The sequence below is a fragment of the Cynocephalus volans genome, chromosome 1 (assembly GCF_027409185.1).
Source record: "Cynocephalus volans isolate mCynVol1 chromosome 1, mCynVol1.pri, whole genome shotgun sequence".
In the NCBI taxonomy this organism is placed as follows: Eukaryota; Metazoa; Chordata; class Mammalia; order Dermoptera; family Cynocephalidae; genus Cynocephalus; species Cynocephalus volans.
Window position 1 is genome coordinate 179,630,198 of NC_084460.1, and position 22,966 is coordinate 179,653,163.

The 22,966-nt window shown below is 40.0% G+C and overlaps 1 protein-coding gene across 1 annotated transcript; it reads right to left on the bottom strand.

Moving 5' to 3' along the window:
• Positions 1-3,512: 3,512 nt before the first annotated feature.
• On the bottom strand, positions 3,513-14,425 carry MIS18A (MIS18 kinetochore protein A). The gene is made up of 5 exons (XM_063079200.1): positions 14,095-14,425; positions 9,894-9,960; positions 6,703-6,825; positions 4,444-4,540; positions 3,513-3,625 (listed from the first exon to the last, which is right to left on the bottom strand). Exons 1-5 carry the CDS (start codon positions 14,423-14,425, stop codon positions 3,545-3,547), a joined length of 699 nt encoding a protein of 232 aa, XP_062935270.1. The 3' UTR covers positions 3,513-3,544.
• Between the last annotated feature and the right edge of the window lie 8,541 nt (positions 14,426-22,966).

Below are 22,966 nucleotides of genomic sequence, written 5' to 3' on the forward strand. Positions count from 1 at the left end.
CACAAGAATTTTTAATAATGCATAAATATATTTAGAAAATATTTTAAGTGAACAGTATGTCCAGTATGATCCCAAATTTGCATATAAAAATGACTAGAAGGATAAACCCCAAAATGTGAAACTAATTCTTTTATTTGAATGGTTATGTGTGGGTTTTATTTTCTTCTATTTTTCAAATTTTCTGCAATGTTTGTTATATTTACAGTTGGAAAAAATAAATCAATAAATAGTATATATTTTAAAAAGTAAAAAATATGGCATTTCAGATTCTTTTATGCCCATACAACTGGCTAGAGGACTGAATCAGCTCAACTTTATTTAAAGCTAAATCTTTTATTTTAATTTATCAATGACAATGTAGTTGATTTTCATGTCCCTTTACTGATTCCTCTTTCCCCCCTCTCCCCCCTCCCACCCATCAACATCATATCTGTTCGCGTGTCTTAATGAGTTCAAGGAATTGTGAATATTGTGTCTTCTTCCCCGCCTCCCCCATTTGTTTGTATATTTATTTTTAGCTCCCACAAATAAGTGAGAATATATGGTATTTCCCTTTCTGTGACTTATTTCACTTAATATCATTTTTTCTAAGTCCATCCATGTTGCTGTGAATGGTAGTATTTCATTTCTTTTTTAAAGCAGAGTATAGAATTTCATTGTGTAGATATACCACATTTTATTTATCCACTCATCTGATAACAGACATGTGGGCTGGTTCCAACTCTTGGCTATTGTAAATTGTGCTGCAATAAACATGGGAGTACAGGTATCCCTTCAACATGATGATTTCCATTCCTCTGGGTATATTCCCAGCAGTGGAATAGCTGGGTCATATGGTAGATCTTTATCATTTATTTCTGTGATGTTTTACCGGTTTCAAAGTACTGTCATATGCATTATCTAATCTCATCATCCTTGTTGCAAAAAAGGACAGGTATTATAGCCTTATTTTACAGATGAGGAAACAGAGGCTCAAAATGATTAAATGATTCGCCCCAGGTCACATGGCTGATAAAGCAGTTAAACTGGGACTTTGACCCCAGATTTCTGACTATAACCCCTGAGACCTTCCCTCAAAAACAAGCGGAGGGAAGCTTCGCTCATTCAAGTTCCTACTGAACACCTAGACCTGATTCTACAAGGAGGCATTCTCCTGGTCTTGCCCATTTTAAATGCCCCAACCTGACCAGAATCATCCAGGTAGGGCACACTATGTCCAGGCCTTGATGCTACACAGAATGATGCCCATGGTGGACTTTAGCTTGGTAACTTATGAACATGACAGGAGAATTTGGTCAGAACCACAGAACCCCCACTTTGGAATGAAAACCATGAACAATGTTCTACACGTCTATTTATAACAATCTTTAAAGGCTACGTAACAGGCTCTAATATCAGTTTCCATAGCTTCTCCCTACCGAGTAGCCTTTACGAGGATGGCTGAAGGAACAATTTCTTGAAAGATCTTTGAAGCCTCTGTTGGGTCCTGTGTGGTTTGGGCTGGAATGTCTACTTCCTGCTTCTGAGTCCTCTTTCCAGCCCACAGGAAGTTCTTTACCTGGGCTTGTTAACCAGAAACAGCAGCACATTGCCTCGAGTAGTAGATTTTAATGTGTGGATATATACAAGTTAAAAACAAACAAATGAAAAACAGCACTCTGATAAGACCTCATGCAAAACCAGAAAAAGCCAAGCCACCAGGCTTCAAGGAAACAGCCCTAGGAGAAGGTGGCCCAAAGTGGGGAAAAGGCCCCTCTCCTGCAAATGTCACTGTGCAGCACCGAGAGGGCAAAGCACTCCAACCTGGACCCTTCAGGATGAGCAGTTTGGGAGCCTCAGGGATCCCTCTCCCACTATGGTGACAAAGCCACTTCTTCAGTGACATCACAGGGACAGGCCAAAGATGAGGACTGTGCCTTGAGACACAATATTTCCCAGGATTGACTTTTAGATGCTTTTGCAGAGACTATGTGATATAAATGTGTAGCTGGTTTCCATCTGCACCCTAGGGTGTGGTCAGTTAACTTTACTGAAGGATCCTAACCGGGAATACCAATGTGGGGATGGAAAGCTACTCAAAGTTCCACTCTAGAGGTAGCCAGGGTATAGGTGAGCTACATTTACCTGTTGATCCACAATAGAGGCTTAGTTAATTAGCACCATGACTATTAGAAATTACTTCTCATTGGTGAAATTAGCTTTCAAGATGTGTGGACTGGTTACAAATATTGTACAGCCCCTCCTGCTCTAGGATGGACAGGGTACAAGGAATTAGGGAGCCCGATTACCTATGGCTTTGGAATGGTACCCAACACAATTGTTGGAGTTACCTATGCAACCAGTTTAGCTGCATCTTGTGGCTAAAATACTCTCCCATCTGTTCTGAATGAATTTTCACATAAAGTATCACCAAAGCACTTAAGAGAACGGACACCTGGGACGTCACCAAGCTTATGGAGGCAGGATAATTGTCTTGTTGCCAGCAGGTGTTGACACTTGCTTTCCATGGTAACATATTCTACCTGAAAGCAAGTTTGTAAGAGAGAAGACCTAGAGGGCTCACTCATTTTCAATCAGTAGAGATCATCAACAAAATAATCACAAATCATCAAGTCAATTTGACTTGGGACCTTCTGCTGTAACTTTAGTATTCTGAGAAATAATTAGGGAACTTCTGAGCAGAAGCTGAGTGAGCTACTTACACATACTGAGTCCTGTTATGTGACCTCAACTGTACTCACAAAGGGGCCTGGGAAAATTTGGGGTTACCTTTTTATTCCTGAGCAGGCCTACCATAGTGCCATGCTTACTAAATGTGTGGATTTCATGGTACCAGGATTTCTGATCTCAGTTAAATACCACAACTCAGTTTGTAAAAATCAATCTTAAAGCACTTTGTTTTAATCTTTATTCTCTCCCTTATTATAAAAATAATACAAGCTTACTATAAAAGTCTTAAATTCTAGAAAACTGAAAAACCAAAAATTCCCCAGAATCCTTCCCTCAGAGATGACTACAACTACTCTCTTCAGTTAAGTATTCTTTCAGATTTTTTAAGCTTATAGTAGTAAATAAACAGGGTAAAGTGGAAGCCTACTATACATACATGCTATTTTGCTCTTGTGCAAGTCTTCAAATAATTCTGACAAATAATTCAACTCACCAGTTTCTCCAGACAGCTTAATGCATTAGTTTTCAGAGAAGATTCAACCACACAGTGGGTAGAAAATCTCTAAGATTTTCTTACCATTCAATATTAAATATTGTCCAAAGTATTAAAGGCAAAATAAAGTTTTAAAAAAACAGAAAGCAAAGAATAATGAATTTGATACAGGGGAGAAAACAGTTTAGAAAATTATCCCAGTTTCTTATCAAAATAAAAATTCCTAAATTCCAATTCCACCAAGTATCATAAAATGGCTTTAAAATTCAGATTTGAAGAACAATTACTTCTTTATCATAAAACATAGCTGTAAAAATGATTCTACAATTATTTAACAAATAAGGGGGGGATGAGGGACAGATTGGGGACACAGAAAAGAGTTCAGCTTTTGCAACTGGTAAAGGACAATTTTGATTCAGTCTCCCATAGCTGCGTTTGTAATGCTTTCAAGACATCTTCCATCTATTGAATTGAAAATAAGAACATAAAGAAGCACACATATGAATAGGATTAGAAATTATACATTGCTAAATATGATTAAAATACATTGTTAATGTAATTTTGAACATGTTAAATGTTACACATAGTAATGTAGATATTCAATGATTGTTTAACAAAACTATTTAGAGGCATAAAGTAAATTTTATTTAAATAAGACATAACTCTAACTAACAGTAGTTCTCAATATATAATCTATAGCTCTTTTATCCACTCATCACCATTTTGCCTATCTGGCCATGAGAAGATGTTAACATTCAATAATAAGGCTGTTTATACCATAATAATTGAATTGAATGAAATATTGATTTGATTCAAAGATATATTTCTAGTTTAACAGTTTTAGAATATATACTGTTTTGGGCTGGCCCGTGGCTCACTCGGGAGAGTGTGGTGCTGATAACACCAAGGCCATGGGTTCGGATCCCTATATAGGGATGGCCGGTTAGCTCACTTAGGAGAGCATGGTGCTGACAACACCAAGTCAAGGGTTAAGATCCCCTTACCAGTCATCTTTAAAAAAAAAAAAAAAGAATATATACTGTTTTAATTTTGGCCAAAGATGTCTTCCTTATTATTTTGTTAATAAAGCTTTAGCTTAATTTATGGTTTGGTTTCAAAAAAATCAGCTTTACTAACAACTGAAATAAATACTCTCTTACCACAAAAGTGCTATGATCAAAACAGATGACAATTATAAGAATCAGTATTTGTGCAGGAGCACTTGTTTACTGCCAGGAAATTGTTCATACAATGATTTAAAATGTACAGAATGGAATTACCTGTTTCAGAGACTTTTCTATTTCAACTCTGCTTTCAAGATTAAAAAGCTCTTCATCTTCTGACACAATTTGCTTTTCAGAGGACCCTAAAATATAACTGAAATATAGTACAAAGTTAAAATATGAAAAGGGAACAAGAACTAAACTTGTCAGTTTCCCTTACCAGCCAGCCAACAAAAACAAACAAAAAAATTTGTGTCAGTTAATAACATTAAAACTGTAAGTATATTACACTGTATAGCAATACCAAGTATATGAATAAAACCCTTATTTTTGTTAATAGCAACCTACCTAGAAAGCTGTACTACATAAAGTCATGTCTTTCTCCATAACAGTTTTGTCCAAATATTTTACATATTTACTAATATTATAATTTATTGGAATAAACTTGCTCTTTAGTAAGCTGGGAGGCAAGACATTTTTCCTCATAGCTCAAAATTCTAAGGGAAAGTTTAAAGATCCTGAAGAAGTCATTGCTTTCTTGTTTTACATAACTTTTCAGAAACATGTGCTTTGGAATTTGACTTTTAATAAATAATTTGTGAAGCCAACTCTTGATTACCCAAATTTGGGCAACTTCAACAGTTCTCCTCTGAGTTATGTTTTGCTGGACTCTCTAGGGTTATGAGATATTATGGTTTAGGAAATATTCAATAAAAATTGGCCTGGCAACAGAAAGAGAACAGGCCCACTATTGGTAACCAAATAAATCTAAAAAGTAAGAAAGAAAATGTATTTCTCAAAAAAAACTTGATTCATTTGCATTTCTTTAGTAGAAATCTTTTATCACATGTAGCAACTTCAGTATGTCACATTTTTTGTCAAATCAGAACAGTCTTCCCTGGAAACCCTATAGGTTACATTCCTGAAAAACAGCAGGGTAGGCAAAATTGAAAACGGCGATTAATATTTCATTTCGGGGAAAAAAAATTACAGAAGACATCCACTTCTAAAACAAAAACAGATCCCTTGGCATTGAAACCCTCCTCCAAGAAGTAACTTTTACTCTAAATTCAATGGTTCAGGAAAAATAGCTTTAATACTATTATCTCCTAGGGCAAAATCTTCCATACATCTTCTTCTTTACAGATAATATCACTTTTAAAAGTTTTGCACCAACTCTACTGGGTTAAGAGTTCATGTCTTTTATACTTACACTCTCCCTTACTTTTCACAAACCTTGGTAAAATTCTCATGGAGACTGAGGGAGCATTTGTCTGGGCCTGGGTCTTCTATTCGTACATTAAAAACAAAACGGATATCTCTCCAGACAGACTTACATGCTTTATAACATGGAACAGGACTTGTTAGAGTGTTCTTTTGTGTAAGAGGTATAAAAAGTTTGCAGATTATAGTTTTGATCTAAACCCATCTAGTTTCAAAAAAAGTGGCAAAACTGCAGTTACCAAGGAATAACTGGATAAAAAATTATAGTAAAAAGAGTATTGTTTTAAAATTTTTAAAGAGAAAAATCTAAGAAAATCGACAGGTGTGATAAAATACCTCAAATAATGAAAGTGTAGGCACTTTCTTTTCTTCTTAAATTGTTCTTTTTTCCTAATATATAAGGTTTCTTAGGCATCCTTAAAGTCTTGAGGGTTATATCTTTTGCAGGATAAGTAAAAATCAGGGGTCAACTGATTTATTTAATTTTGTGTTCCTATTAAAAAAGGCCAATGAATTGGTAGACCATTAAGATATCCGAAATTCTTCAACTGGTGTCTGTCACCAGTTTCTAACACATACTTTTTAGAAATCTTGAAGAATGAAGGCATTTCCTTGCATTTCTCAAAAAAAGCAGACAATACTTTACTTTAGGAAACAGTTGGACTTTTTATTTCTGTTTTTCCAGAACACTAAAGGGACTTCTTTTCTAACTAGTTTTGAAATTTCTATTTCTTCACGATATTCTAGGAGGCTAAACTGAGGGGATGAGAGGCTGGACAATATATATTGGTTCAAACATTGCTTAAAAAATCCAGTTAAACTACATTCAATTTTTAAAAACTGAACAAAATTTACTTCAAAAATATTTGTCAGTGTTTTCTTCTACAGTTCAGAGTACCTGACTTTCCCAATTTCAAATAAATAATGTGAAAGCAAAAAAAATCACTAGCTTTATTATCAGAAGGTATTACTTGAAAATATATTTTAACCAAATAGTATTGATTTAGTTTTGATGTTTTCATACCAATTTCTCTGCAAATTTAACTTTCTGACAAATCAGTTACGAGATCATCATTTAAGTATCAAACTCACACTTCAATGGCTTTAACACTGAGGCAAAACAAGTCCCTCTTGTAGTCAAGATTCCTGGGAGTGGATCTGTATACGCGGCCAAGATTGAGTGAGCACCCCGTGCAGTACAAAGTCTCAAGAAGGCTACAATAAAGAAACGTCACTGCTTTAGGAAACAAAGTAGTAACTCGTTATAATTGTTACAATCCATAACCACTTAATGTTTCTAAAGTATGTTATTGTGACCATATTAAGTCACATATATATGGGAGGAAAAAGTGATAGGAAGATGTTTACAATACAAATGTAAAGACAATCATCTCCAGGTCACACTGCCTTAGGCATCAAATGACAAGGGACATATACAAAAGTGAGCAGAAAGGATATTGAGGTGGTGTTTTTCTGTTTTTCTAGAATGTAAACTCAATTTGGTAGTAAGAAAAAAATATCTAAAGTTGGAAATAAGGTAAAAAGATTCTACATGTCCTTTTAGTGTCACATTGTCCAACAAGCCCACCAAAGGTCATTACACTCTAGGGCAGGGGTAGGCAATTTCTTTCTGTAATGAACTGGAGAATAAATATTTTAGACTTTGCAGGCCATATGGTGTTTGTCGCAACTACTCACCTCTGCTACTGTAGCACGGAAATAACCACAGGCCATACGTAAGTGCATAACCTATGTTCCAATAAAAACATATTCACAAAAAAGGTGTCCCCAGCCCACAGGCCATAGTTTGCCTATCCTTGTTCTAGTGGAAGGTAACTTTGTTCGCTTAGTAAGAAAAGACTCTCTTAAAATTAAATGATGACTTGCAGAAAGACTGATCCATCATTGTTTCTCCACATAATTGTTCTTTCATTCTAGTTACTTTTCAATTTAGGTTCCACGCGTGTGAATATACTCTCATCCCATACCAATTCATGTCTTCTTTAAATTTGGTTATCTGGCTTAGAGGCTGGTCAGTTAGCTCAACTGGTTAGAGAGTGGCCCTGTAACACCAAGGTCAAGGGTTTGGAACCCTGTACCTGCCAGATGCTGTCCCCACCCAACCCCCAAAATATATATATATATTCCAGCTTAGAATCCAGTGTCTCCCAAAAGCCTTGTCAAATTGACCCACCCAATTTACTGTCGTATAAATATCTATACTAAAATTACAATCCCAGCACATAGCAAATTGATAACTGGAGATTAAATCTAGTATTGATCACAGTAGTGAAAAATACACTACAAAAACTACAAAAGATTATTATTTCAAAAGTTTTGTAACTCCTACTCAGCATGTGAGCCAGTTGCAATCACTAAATATCTACTCCTGCTATCAAGCAAAAGGGAGCGATCCAAAACTCAAACAGTATATTACACATCACATCACTTTTACATACAGATACCGAAATGTTTTTAATTATTGCAGCAATGTATGGAACAAAGAACAAAATGGATCACCACCTGATAAATTATAAGTTCTCACTGGTGATATAATTAGCTAGATTATATGTCACTGATTATATATTAAGCTCTATGGGCTTTTATAAGCTTCTATAAACGTTTTTTTTTTCCCCAAAAAGCAATCTTCTGACTTTTTTTTTAATTGGTACATAATAATTGTACATATTATGGGGTACGGAGTGATATTTGATACTTGTATACAATGTGTGATGATTAAATCAGGATAATCAGCATATCCACTGCCACAAACTTTTATTATTGTTTCGTGCTGAGAACATTTGCATTCCTATCTTCTGGACATTTGAAAATACGTATAAGCTTTTATGTAAGAAATACAAAAGCATCTTAGTAAACCCCAAGCAGGGAACCCCACCTATATTACCAACAGTGAAAAGGCACATCTCCATACTACGTATCAAACCTCACTACGAGGTGGCCTCACACAATAATCAAGATTGTGAACTAACATTAACGCAAGTGTCATCAGCCAGGAGAGGATCTCTAGCCCCTCTATCCTTCCTGGAGTTTGGGGGCAGGGCGGGGCAGTTGGTGTGGAGTTGAAAGTTCCCACATTCTAATCATGCCTTAGTCTTTCTGACCCCTCCCCCACCCCCACTGTGAAGCTACCTTGGAACCCCCAGGTACCAGTCTTCTCATTAGCATTCAAAAGGACACTCCTATCACTTCAGAGATTCCAACAGTCTTAAGTTCCTAAATCAGGAGCCCAGGACTAAAACTAATATTGTAACAAAAATGCTCCTATCACTCAAGAAATTAAAAGGATTTTAGGAGCTACTATGTATTAAATGTTTGTGTACCCCAAAAATCCATATGTTGAAATCCTAATCCCTAAAGTGATGGTATTAGGAGGTGGGTTCTTTAGGAGAGGATTAGGTTATGAGGTTATGGAGTAACCTTTTTTACTTGAAACATACTTTATTTGAATAGGGCACTCTAGCATTACTAAAAATAAAAATTAAAAAAAACAGTATTTCGAAAACACATTAATATATGTAATTATTAATTTTTGTTTAACTGCTCGTGTACCACCTAAACTTATTTCATATATGTCAGTAAGATACATTTCACATTCTGGGCAACAATTATATAAGGCAGGGCCTCGATTCAGTTTGCTGAGAATGCCACTTGCAGCACATGGGTGGCAGCTACAGCAAGATTATCTGTCCCCTCAACCCCTGAAGTGGCCACACAGTGCCTGGGATTGCTTCCATCTGGCCCAAGCAGCCTTGTCTGTTTACTGAATAGGCAATGTGTATGATACTAGCATTTTCTGTGTGTGCCATGACATGAAAAAGGTGGGTAGCATTGGTCTAAGGCACCCTCTGAGATTTTATGATACATATCTTTTTCTATTTTTATTTTCAATTTTCTTCAACACCAAGCCCAAAAACCCACAAAGGGAATGTCACAGTATGTCTTTAGAAATCTAGAAACTCTAACATATCAGTATCTAAAGGCAACCACAACCACTCAAGAATTCATATATGTGGGCTGCAGATGAGCTCAGATGCTTAAGAGTGTGGTGCTCACAACATCAAGGTCAAGGGTTCGATCCCTATTGACCCACCAGCCACCAAAAAAGAAAAAAGAATATACATAAATGCCTGATTTTATACTGATTACCATGAAAACAGTTTTACCCCAAGTAATCAAACTAGTAATGACCTTTTTAAAGATTTTTAATTTAAAAACAAACATTTTCTCAATATACGCATTCACACAGATACAGCCTTACTCACCAACCATTTTCCTTTGTACATTTGGATAGCTTCTGTTTCTTATCAACAGAAACATTACAGGAAACACCTAGAGAGAAAGTAACAAAATTTATTAATGAGGTTTGCTATAATACTCATGCAGACATTTTGAGAACTTCTAGTACAACTTTTATTTGAGAACTCAGAGGATGAGGAAAAATAAGAGCCCAATGTCACACACACATAACGGTGGTTCAAACTAAATGTACTGGGGTCTTATGGAAGAAGATGGCGAATAAAAGTTATTTCCTTCCTTTCCCTGAAAACCACCAACATTGACAAAATGAATAAAATTAGAGGGGAAAATTCAATCAAGAGTGAGATTTGGAACCATTAGAACCTCAAATCACAGACTACAAAGAATATCTGCCAGACAGTGAAATTGGGATTAAAAACAAAGGAAAGTGCTAAAAGCCAGTGCATACAACTCCAGATCTCAAAAATAGGTCATTTCTCTAAAAGTAATTGAGAGGGTCCTCAGGATCCCAGACGAACACCTTTTACTTGGGCGATGACATGGACAGGGGTCACAGCTAGATCCCAGAAGCAACAGGAAACATTTCCAAACAATACAGGTTTGGACACACTAAAGGAAGGGGTGGGGCCTCCATCTACCCAGTTGCTCAAATCAGAAACTGGCGTGTCATCCTTTATTCTCCACCTCCCCAACCTGTTCCCCCATATCCACTTCACTGGTACATCTAGTCAATTCAACCTCACAAATCTCACTTCAGCCACCAAACCACCAGCACCACCTCTCGCCTGGGCTACTGCACCAGTTCCTCACTGACCTCCCACTTCCACACTTGTTCCTACTTCAATCTTTTCTTCAAAGAAAAAAAACAAGGTCTTATCACTCCCCTGCTTAAACTCCTCACTAGTTAGAATAGACCACTATTCTTTAGAAGAGGCTATAAGGCCCTGAATTTTCCAGCCCTTTCCTTCCTTCCTAAATCTGATCTTTATTCTACTCTTTGATGGCTTGCTAGCCAGCAAGAGAATCCAAACCCCTGACCTTGGTGTTATAACAGCGTGCTCTAACCAATTGAGCTAACCGGCCAGCCCATTTTATTCTACTCTTTCACCACACTAGACTCAAGTCCTCTGCACTAACTGCTACATGCCTGGAAAAAGCAAAAAGCGGGCCGGCCCGTGGCTCACTCGGGAGAGTGCGGTGCTGATAACACCAAGGCCCCGGGTTCGGATCCCATATACGGATGGCCGGTTCGCTCATTGGCTGAGCGTGGTGCTGACACCAAGTCAAGGGTTAAGATCCCCTTACCGGTCATCTTTTAAAAAAAAAAAGAAAAAGAAAAAAAGAAAAAGAAAAAAGCATGACCCAAGAATTACACATGCAGCCTATATGGCATTTGTGTACAAAAACAGAAAAACACTTTCAAGCACTCAAACTTGAAGTTTTCTCAAAGATGGGAGACCACTGATGATTATCAATCAAACAACTCAAGTATGGGAAAGCTATTAATAAGTTTTCTTATGTTAATAAGAGAATTGGAGTTGAGAAATGAATTCATATAAACATTACATTAAGGCTAAATGACCATGTCATGGCTACAGAAAAGAACATAAGTATTATAAACCTTGACAAAGTAAAAATTAAACTAACTCAAATTGGGTCAGGAGGGAAATGCAAATGAATCCAAGGTACAATCATGCGCCACCTAATGACGTTTTGGTCAACAACAAACGGTGTACATGTTGGTGGTCCCATAAGATAAGGGAACTTTAGGTAACATCCTAGTGCAGTAACTGTATTTTTTTTATAAATTTAGTGTAGCCCAAGTATACGGTGTTTATGAAGCCTAAAGTAGCATAATGTCCTAGGCCTTCACATTCACTCACCACTCACTGACTACCCAGAGCAACTTCCAGTGCTGCAAGCTCCATTCGTGTTAAGTGCCCTATGTAGAGAAACCATTTATCTTTTATACCATATTTTTACTGTACCTTGTCCATGTTTAGATATACTTACACATGCAGTGCTTATCACTGTGTTACAACTGCCGACAGTATTCAGTACAGTAACATGCTGCACAGGTTTGCAGCCTAGGAGCAATAGACTATGCCACCTAGGTTCATGTAGGTACACTCCATGATGTTCACACAAGGACGAAATCGCCTAACTACCCATTTCTCAGAAAACATCCCCGTAGTTAAGCCACACATGACTATACTGTAAAAACAACAAAATGAGGGAACGGTGGGAAAACACAGAGGTAACTAATAGAACCAGGATTAAAAGCTAGAACTCCTGCCTTTGTAACCCTTCTACTACATCCGTCTTCCTCTCTAATTTCGATGAGGATTTTTGGTGCTTTTATTCCAAGTTTCCTCTCCTCCCACCCCATAGCACTGAGTTCAGCCAACTCTGTGGTTGTTAACACTTGACACGGTAAAGGCATCCACTCACAGAGCTGATAAGATCTGAGAAATCAATCTTGGCGGGAAGCAGGTAACTGAAAAGCTTAATCATTTAAATAAGCCATTAACTGCTTGTGCTTTCGGGTTCATGTTCATAAAGTCTGTGCCCAGACCTAGCTGCTGAAGTGTTTCACCTATATTTTCCCTTTGTAATGTTATAGTTTCAGGTCTTAAGTCTTTAATCAATTTTGAGTTGATTGTAGTGTATGGTGAGAGGTGTATATCTGGTTTCATTCTCCTGCATATGGTTATCCAGTTTTCCCAGCACCACTTGTTGAACATGAGCCTGAAAGCACAAGCAGTAAAAGAAAAAATAAGCAAATGGGACTATATCAAACTAAAAAGCTTCCACTCAGCAAAGGAAACAATGGACAGAGTGGAACAACAACCTACAGAGTGGGAGAAAATTTTTGCTAACTATGCATCCGACAAGGGATTAATACCCATAATATACCAGGAACTCAAGCAATTACACAGTAAAAAAACAAATAACCCAATTAAAAAATGGGCAAAGGAGCTGAATAGACATTTTTCAAAGGACATATAAATGGCCAATAGGTACATGAAAAAATGCTCAACATCACTAGTCATCAGGGAAATGCAAATTAAAACTACACTGAGATACCACCTCACCCCAGTTAGACTGGCTATAATCAAAAGATGGTGAATAACAGATGCTAGCGAGGGTGTGGAAAGAAGGGAATGCTCCTGCACTGTTGGTGGGACTGTAAATTAGTACAACCATTATGGAAAACAGCATGGAGGTTTCTCAAACAACTACAGATAGATCTTCCATATGATCCAGCAATCCCACTTCTGGGTATATACCCAAAGGAATGGAAATCATCACGTTGAAGGGATACCTGCACTCCCATTTTCATTGTAGCTCTGTTTACAATAGCCAAGACATGGAACCAACCTAAATGTCCATCGATGGATGACTGGATAAGGAAACTGTGGTATATACATGGAATTCTACTCCGCCATAAAAAAGAATGAAATTCTCCCATTTGCAACAACATGGATGAGACTGGAGAAACATGTTGAGTAAAATAAGCAAAGCACAGAGGGATAAATATCGCATGTACTCACTCCTATGTGGGAGCTGAGAGAGAAAGAAGGAAGGAAAGACCACAGTGGTGCGCTGGACTTGCAGAGCGAGAGAACATTCCTTGAGCTACAAAGTGAAGTGGGGAGGAAAGGGGGAGGGAGAGGGAGGTCGGGGATAATCGGGTGGGGAACACGGGGTACAAATTCAATTTGTGGTAATGGGTATGCTGCCAGTATGAATCTGGCCCTCACATCTTGGGCACGAGGGGTGACAATCAGCTTTGCACCTCATGAATATTCATAACCAAATAAATAAATAAATAAACAAATAAGCCATGAACAATATTATTTACTAATTAACACCCTGCTAATTTCTGTGGGGAGTAATATGTACTGGCTGCACCCCAAATGCTTACAATGTAGTTGTTCATTTGTTTCTGAGTAATGCTCACGATGCTGATCCAACCGCTGCTCTTCCAGGATGGGGGACCCCAGAAAAGGACCTGTCACTCGTGAGCCCAAGTGCAGGCGTGACCCTGCTCCTCCCTTTTTCCTGGGGCAGCTCACCCTCAGATTTTTCTGCTTTAAAGCCCCTGGCCAACCCCCAAAGAGCCCCCCGCCTGCTCCGAGGCCGCCCTGATGCGGCACACCTGGAAAGAAGGCACCCCCCAAGCTCCCCCCGGCCCGAACTGACAGCGCAGCAAAATGCAGTCGGTGTCCTCGCTGTTCACACAGCTCAGCGAGTCGCCCAGCGGCCGCCGGCAGCCCGAGCACAGGAACACCATGGGCCTTTCCTCCGCCGCCGCCGCTTCCACCGCCGCCCTGAGCCGCGCCTTCTCCTCGCCGGCCACCGACGCGTCCCCGGTCATGGAGCTACACATGCTCGTCCACTTCTGCAGCAGCTGGTGGCGACCAGAGTCTTCGGACAGCCGCTTGCCCAATAGAGAGGAGTCACTCCATCTGCCCTTGTCGCCACATGCACAGCTAGTAGTAGAGCAACAATCGGTGGACCAAGAGCCCGCCATGACAGACAAACAGCCCGCGCCACAGAGCGTCACGGGAAAACGCCCCTCCGCATGCGCGGGGCGGGACGATGCGGCAGAGGCCAACTGGCCTAGGCCTGAAGAGCGGAGCCTGAGGGAGGAGGGACGGCAAGGAGCCTCCAGTGCGCATGCTTGCTGTCGGGTTGGGCCAGGCCTGGTAGTCACTGCGCCTGCGTCAGATTTTCCTTCCTACGGGAGTCGGGGCTGCTACGGCTCCGGCGGTTTGTCTACTTAAGAAGGGTTGAGGCGCCGGCCGGTGGCTCACTTGGGCGAGTGTGGTGCTGATAACACCAAGGCCATGGGTTCGGATCCCATATAGGGATGGCCGGTTAGCTCACTGGGTGAGCGTGGTGCTGACAACACCAAGGCAAGGGTTAAGATCCCCTTACCGGTCATCTTAAAAAAAAAGAAGAAGGGTTGGGAGGGAGGGGCGGCGTCGTTAAGAAAGTTACGGGCATAAGGAGCCAGCCGGAATAGCTCAGTTGGGAGAGGTTAGACTGAAGAAAGTTATGGGCTCAAAATTAAATTACCAACCCCTCACCTTGCCCCTCACAATGGTTAGTGACACTGAATTTGCCGCCGCACACCTCCCAGACAGAGGATGTGGGAGCGCACTCCTGCTTTCTACAATCCCTCCCCCCCGCATTCCTGATTTCTATGGCCTTGTCCCTGGAGAGATGATGCTACAACTCCGGGAAACTTTAGCATGCCTAAGAATCACCTGGGGAGCTGGTTAAACAGATTGCTGGGCGCCACCTTCACAGACTCTGGGTCAGTGGGCAGGGGTTTAGCCCGAGGTTTTGCGTTTCTAACAAGCTGAGAGGTCTACTGATGCTGTCAATATTAGTAACCAAACTTCTATTTTTATTTTTAGTTTTTAATTGTAAACTGACAAATTATAGTTGTATAGGCAGCTCCACTTTGGATTACTACTGCTCTAGTTTGTCAACTCCTGGGGACCTATTTTCCTTGAGGTGGAGAAAGCAGGGGCAGTTGGGGAGCCACCGCCTCGCGCTGGAACCCTGGGGAAGGGTTCCAGATCACTCAAACTAGCGCTGCACGGAAAAGGTTGAAGCAGGTGTGGGCTGCAGCAGTACTGCTAGAAAACGTGAAAGTGCCTCTGCTGTCCAGATCAAGGAGCCACTCGCCCTTGCCAGGAGTGAGCATGTGGTCAGGATGGTAAGGACACATTTCCTCAGCTACCCCAGAAAGCCAGCCTCTGAGTTTAAAACATCACAGTTCAGAAGGGAAGCTGGTGTGGAACCGACTGGCCACACTACAGACAACCTGGCGGCATATCTGGAAAGAAAGCTGCTCCCAAGGACCTGCATCTGTTCATACTAGGGTTTGGAAGTTGCCCAAGTCAATGCCCACTTTGCTTAGTTAGATAAACTATTTGCATAAAATTTGCTTCCAGTTTTAGTACCTCTGGCTACTAGTAAATAGAACAAGCTTTGGAGTCCTAGGCTGACCTACCTCTCCCTCCACGAGGAAATAACTGTAGAAAACCGCGGAAAGGCTGTTTGCCTTCCCTGTATCTGATTCTTCATGGATTAAATGGATGTTCTGCACCAGGTTCTTGCGAGCATCAACTGATAGAAAATGCATGAAAATATTTTTGTTAACTGTGGTGCACCAGGCCCATGTGAATTAGCTTCCAACTGGAAGAAAATGCTTCACGTATTTCAGGGTTTTTATTTTTTTAACCCATAAAATTCCTTTCCATCCTTTCACTTCTTTTGTGGAGCCAATCCTGACCTTCCTGGACTGTTGTTTTCAAGCCCAATATTTTCTGGTATAATGTTGATACAATCTGCATGAGATCTTTAAGTATGTGGGTAGTCACTCTGGAATTCAAGGTAAGATCTCTTTGCCTCAGAGTTTGGTTTCCTGCTGCCAACACTTAAATCGTGTGGTGGGATGTCCCAGTAAAGAAGGGACGCAAAGCAGGGCTACATGATGACATTCAGGGACCCAGCCACTTTTGCCTTGGAGGGCCTTTTCCTCCATAAAAGTTTATAAAAGTTATATTTCACAGTTGTATTGCTATAAAGATAAATATAGTAAGATTATATAGTAAAACTTTTTTTTAACCTAAGAGTTTATTTTTTTCTTTTAATTTTAAAAGAAATTAAAACGTTGTCATGGGCCCTTAAAAATATCATGAGCCTGGGGCCGGCCCGTGGCTCACTCGGGAGAGTGCGGTGCTGATAACACCAAGGCCCCGGGTTCGGATCCCATATACGGATGGCCGGTTCGCTAACTGGCTGAGCGTGGTGCTGACAACACCAAGTCAAGGGTTAAGATCCCCTTACCAGTCATCTTTAAAAAAATATATATATATATCATGAGCCCTAGGCACTATGCCTCTTGTGCCTCACAGAGAAGTCAGCCCCAATGCAAAATAAACTCCTATACAGGCACAAGCATGTTTTTATTATGAGTATAAAACACTTAGGGAGTCACAAAATCATATTTTATGTGGGGACAAATTGACCTTGGACTGGGTAGCTTGCAGCTGCCTCCTGAACAGCCATTCCCATTTCCTCCTCGTTATCCAACTAGGAGATTTGGATAAGGTGAATTCAACTCCATCAATTCCAGGAATGGGTACCTAGAGGTTTAGACCAATCAGGACAACCTATCTGTCTTCCATAGTGATTTGTGCAAGGATGAGCCTACCCCAGGCTTAAGCTGGTCAGTGCGTGGTGCTCCCCTGGCGATTGGTGCTCCTCTGAGATTGGCTCAGAGTAACAGCTTGATCTAAGTTGTCCAATTTTGTCCAATCAGAGTAAATCTCAGGAGACTTGTTTAGTGGGTGAGGGAAGAAATGTGATCTTTGTTCACTAGATATGAATGAGGACCCACTCACCCAGGTTGCTTTAGGCATCTTGTAAACATGGGGAAGGACAAAGCTGAGAATCACAGAGAAATTGAGGTTAAATAAAAATTGTAGAAAGTCATTGTTTTGTGTTCCATTCCCTTCATCCTCACACGTATTTGTCACCTCTCTCCCCTGGGTGACGGAGACAAAAGGGTTACTCAAAGCCCATTTCTTCTGAGTAGTGAGACACCCCGAAAGGGTTAATTTCCTGGAACCTTCAAGAGAGAGGCATTCCTCCTCGGGAAATTAACACCGGACTGGGGTTCTGTCTCAGTATTTATTCTCCAGGCCAGAAAGTTACAGAAAAGGAACATAGGTGGAGTTATGGCTAAGTATAGTTTAACAATAGAGGCTGGTAACATCTGTGAAATAACAAAGTGACATTTCATAATGCAATTTGCAAAAGGTTAAGTCAATTCACCAACAAAAGCTTGTTCTTAGCAAATATTGTCTTTTCCTATAGCAGTTTCCTCAGTATTTTTACATAACAATAAAGCAACTTTAGGTTAACCTGCTCCAAGGATGTCTGTCCTTGAGCCCGCAGTTTTGCTGTATAACAATTCTTTATCTACATCAGAGACTTTAGCCTGTGGAAATTTTCCTGTCTTTTGCAAGCTTAACATTTCTATATGTAATTTTAAAAAGTTGGGTTATACCTGAAACTACAGGGCTTTGGAAATTAGGCCCTATGAAATACATTTGCTTTATAAATGTTAGTATACTCCACAGTTTTTGCTGTAGGCCCCAACAGACCAGACTAAAAATCAAAATGGAGTCACCCATGCTAAAGTTCCACCACACCCAAACCAAGTTGTTGTCTGACCTCCCAAGAAATCAGGAGACAATTTCCCAAACAGGCCAGTTTAAGTCCTTAATTGGCAAGATAATGAAGTTCCCTCTGATTTAATCTGTACATAAAAGAGATAGCCTGAAGTAGTAACCCGATGTTCAGGAATGAGTGATTTTCCTGTGTTCTGTACCCTATCCCAACCTTACAAAAAAAAGTGACTGTTCTTCACTTCTGCTTTCTTTAGCCCTTCTCTGTGTACAAAAGCCAACCTCTTTTGCTCAACTCATTGGAACACTTATTCTATGTTATGGAATAAAGTGTTGCCCAATTCTAAAATGCAATAAAGCTAATTGAGATCTTTATTTATTTATTATTATTATTTTTTTTTTTTTTTTTAAAGATGACTGGTAAGGGGATCCTAACCCTTGACTTGGTGTTGTCAGCACCATGCTCAGCCAGTGAGCTAACCGGCCATCCCTATATGGGATCTGAACCCATGGCCTTGGTGTTATCAGCACCGCACTCTCCCGAGTGAGCCATGGGCCGGCCCCAATTGAGATCTTTCAATTAAATTTGTTGTAATTTTGTTCTCTAACACCAGACCTCTTGACTCTTTCAGTTATGTGAGCTAACCAATTCTCTTTATTATGGAAGCTAGTTTGAACTGTTGTTTGTTTGTTTTTACTAGCAATTGAAAAGCTATGTAACAATCTGTAACAGTATGTTAAAAGTTTTGACTGAAACTCCAAGATAAGGTGAAAATGAGATACCAAAGTATGAGTGAAACAGATTGTCCTCCTTCCCTAGAGGAATCTTTGGAGTAGATATTGGAGAACTAATCCCCTCCTGCTTTTAAACCTCCTTCCACACTGTGAGGATATAAAAGACTGGAGAAAATGGTGAACGAGATGACTTTGTAAGAAGGATTTCTTTGGAGATGGGCTGAGTTGTGAGTTTCACTCCTTCTCCCCAATAGAGAAAGTGGAGGATATCTGTCTCCTCGCCTCAATTTGACTGCGAGGAAACTTAGAAGTAGGGCTGGCCAGTTGGCTCAGTTGGTTAGAACACAGTGTTATAACAGCAAAGTTAAGGGTTTGGATCCCCATATTGGCCAGCTGCTAAAAGAAAATGAAACTTGGAGAAAGCATTTACAGAGCCTATGGCTTCCCAGGCATTTGGGGACACAGTGGCCAGCAGGAGTCAGGATGTTGAGCTGTTTTAGTGGCATAACAAAGGTGAGCCAGTTAGGTTGTCATCCAGATTTGAACTTTGCTGCTGAGGGTACCTGGAATATTAAGTTCTGCCCAGGGAGATAACCTGGAAGGGTGAAGGCTCTCCAGCAGTGAGTTCAAGTGTGAACAGGGTCCCTGGAGAACCAGGGCTGAGAAAGCATCAGCCAAGGTGAGACTTTCCTGGTCTTGGGCATGCAGCTGGGGGTGGAAGGTGCAGGGTGTTTCCCAGGAACTGAGAGAGAGTTGGTTTGAACCATGACCAAGGCCTGAGGGTGAAAACCAAGTTACGACAGAACAGGTTCAAGTGAAAACTGTCCAATTTCTTTTCCTACTTCACTCTAGGCAGGAATGGAAAGGTGGGTGGAGGTGAGAAAAAGCAAGCCAGCCACTCCTCTTCCCCTTACCTGGGGCAGGGGGAAAACTATTCTTATCCTGGAGTGAAGATTGCAATGTTCATTAGTATCTTGGACTGGACACCTTCATTTCTTCATTGAGATTCAATGGCTGCAGAATTGTCTACTCCCGGGCTTGCTGGTTAGCTCACTTGGGAGAGCGTGGTGCTGGTAACACCAAGGTCACAGGTTCGGATTCACATACTGCCAAAAACAAACAAACAAAGAATTGTCCACTCCCTAGGAGAAGGAGGCAGAACAAAGAAAGCACACTCAAATTCCGATAATATAGGGAGGGTTTCTTACAAAATGTCAAATAACAGGTGTAGACAGTACGTAGGAGAGAACTGTGAGGAATAGTGCAAAAATCTGGGTTAGCAGCCTTGGAGCCGACACCACTCCTCCCTGGACGCATAGGGATGCCACTAGAAGCCCAAAGGAAAGAGAGTGGGGAAGGAGACCACCTTGAGAGGACCACCTTTCTCATGCATTGCAGCCAGCTGAGCTGACCTCACAGGGAGGGAGGCAGGAGACTAAATTCCCTCACCTCACTCTCTTCCCTCCCTCCAGGTAATCTAATTTAATATCAATGCCTAGTACTAGAGAAGTACTAGGGGAGAGAGAAAATATAACTAGGGAAAGAAGGAATAGGAGAAAGGGGAGAAGAAATGAATGAAATCTTGAACATTTTGCTGGAAGAATTATGGCTTTTTAAAAGTGCTCTGGCAATTGGGGAAAATGAGAAATTAATGGCTACTGATTACAGTAGCGAACTAGATTTTAATTGCATGCACTTCTTACACTTACATGTAAGAATGACAAGCTGGCTCCTTTAGTATTTAGCGAGCTGGCTGCAGCTGCATTTGAGTACCATTTGATCCAACTCTTATGCTAGAGCTATATCTGGGAGCCAAATGGCACTGAGGCTGCCTTCCACGACCAGCTGGCAGCAGGAGGATGCCATGCTGTACACTCAGCCCATGGGACCTTCTGCCACAGTCAGAGCCCTCCTTAGGGGAATAAAACACACTGTGGGAAAAGTGGGATAGACATTTATATCTCTGTTCCATGAGTGAAACAATAACTACAGGAATATGCTTTACCTTCTTAAAAATCCTCAGAGGCAGGAAGCTCTTTAAATAGTTCTGTTTTTCTCTGTTATTTAATGTGTGAAATCATGATTTTCTGGTCTTTAACAGAGATATTTGGTTCTCATGCAAGTTAAAAAAGAATAAAGAGAAGAATGTGATTTTCAGCAAAATCACAGTAATTGAGCTGGGAAAGAATCCACACGTCTTAATCCACATGTCTCATTCAACAGATGGAAAAGCTGAAGTCTGGGTGGTTTAAGAGTCACGGGTCTAGTTAATGTTAGATTCGTGGACATCTGGGCTGATATATGTCCAGCACCCTTCCCCTCTTGGGAAAGCTGTTCCTTCCCCCACTCCAGCAGTGTGGGTGTGGTGGGGCTCCCATCCTGAAGGTCTTACCTCACTCCTGCCCTATCCCAGAGGTGGGCTGTGCCCTAGCCCTGACAATCAGTCTTAGCCACCAACCACCTTCCTGATTACAGCAACTGGTTCAAAGTGAGCAGGTGACCGAACTAGAGCCAGTCTGTGTCCATCCCTAGAACTTTTCATGCTGAAGCTTGGAAGGAGAGACCTCTGCTCATCCTTTCCTTTTTTTTTTTTTTTTTTTTTTTTTGGCAGCTGGCCAGTATGGGGGTCCAAACCTATGTTAAGTGAAAAATGCAAGGTTTTTTTAAAAAATGTAATTTGCTAATGCACATCTAAAAGAGGATAGAGGGGGTTGGCCTGTGGCTCACTTGGGAGAGTGTGGTGCTGACAACACCAAGTCAAGGGTTAAGATCCCCTTACCGGTCATCTTTTAAAAATATATATTTTTTAAAAAGAGGATAGAGGGAAAGACATGAATATATGTAAATACTGACTTATATTTTTTAAAACTGAAGGATACACCAAAAACTTTTTTTTAAGTGCTTAAGTGAAAGTGCAGGAAGAAGAGAGAGAAATAAGAACTAAAGATCAACAAATACACCTGTTTTGTATACTGGACTTTGGAGTCATGTAACTATTTTACATAATTATAAAACAAAATAATTATTTTAAATGCAATCTTAGATACTGAAATATTGAATATATCTAGTGGATGGCATAACTCCATATAGAAGAACTATTTCAAGTAACTTTAAAACATGAACTTGACTATACATAGCTTTCTGAGGAAAGGACACCACAACACCTATCAGGTATTCTCACTCAAAAAATTGAGCCTAAATCTGATGCAGCTTTTAGATCTAACTTCACTTTCCAGGAAATACAGGGAGGGGGAAACATGACTAACACCATCATGGGATCAATTGGCAAACTCTTCAGGGAAAATAAGCTATTTCTTCAACAAATTTCAAATTCAAAAAAAGAGTAAAACTAGAAATTGTCCCACTAAGATCAGGAACAAGGCAAGGATATTCCCTCTCACCACTTCTTTTCAACATCATACCTGGAAGTCCTAGCTGATGCAATAAAACAAGAAAAAGAAATAAAAGGTATACTAATTAGGAGGAAGAAATAAAACTGTCTTTGCTCACAAGTGACATAACTGTCTATGCAGAAAATCTGAACAAATTGACAAAAAAATTACTGGAATGAATAAGCAATTTTAGCAAGGTTTCAGGATACAAGGTTAATATGAAAGTCAATCACTTTCCTATATACCAGCAATGAGCAAGTGGAATTTGAAATTAAAGACACAATACCATTTACATTAGCATCCCTCAAAATGAAATATTTAGGTATATATCTACAAAATATGTATAAGACTTATATGAGGAAAACTATAAAACTCTGATGAAAGAAATCAAAGAACTAAATAAATGGAGAGATATTCCATATTCATGGATAGGAAGACTCAATATTGTTAAGATGTCAGTTCTTCTCAACTTGATCTATAGGTTCAATGCAATCCCAGTCAAAATCCAGCAAGTTGTTTTGTGGATATCAACAAATTAATTCTAAAGTTTATATGGATTATGCAAATGATTGTGCAAAGAAAAAGAAGAAAGAAAGGAAGGAAGAAAGAAAGAAAAAAGTAAAGTTTGTAAGGAGAGACAAAAGACCCAGAATGGCCAAAACAATATTGAAGAAGAACAAAGTTGGAGGATTGACACTACCCAACTTCAAGATTTACTGTAACGCCACGATATCA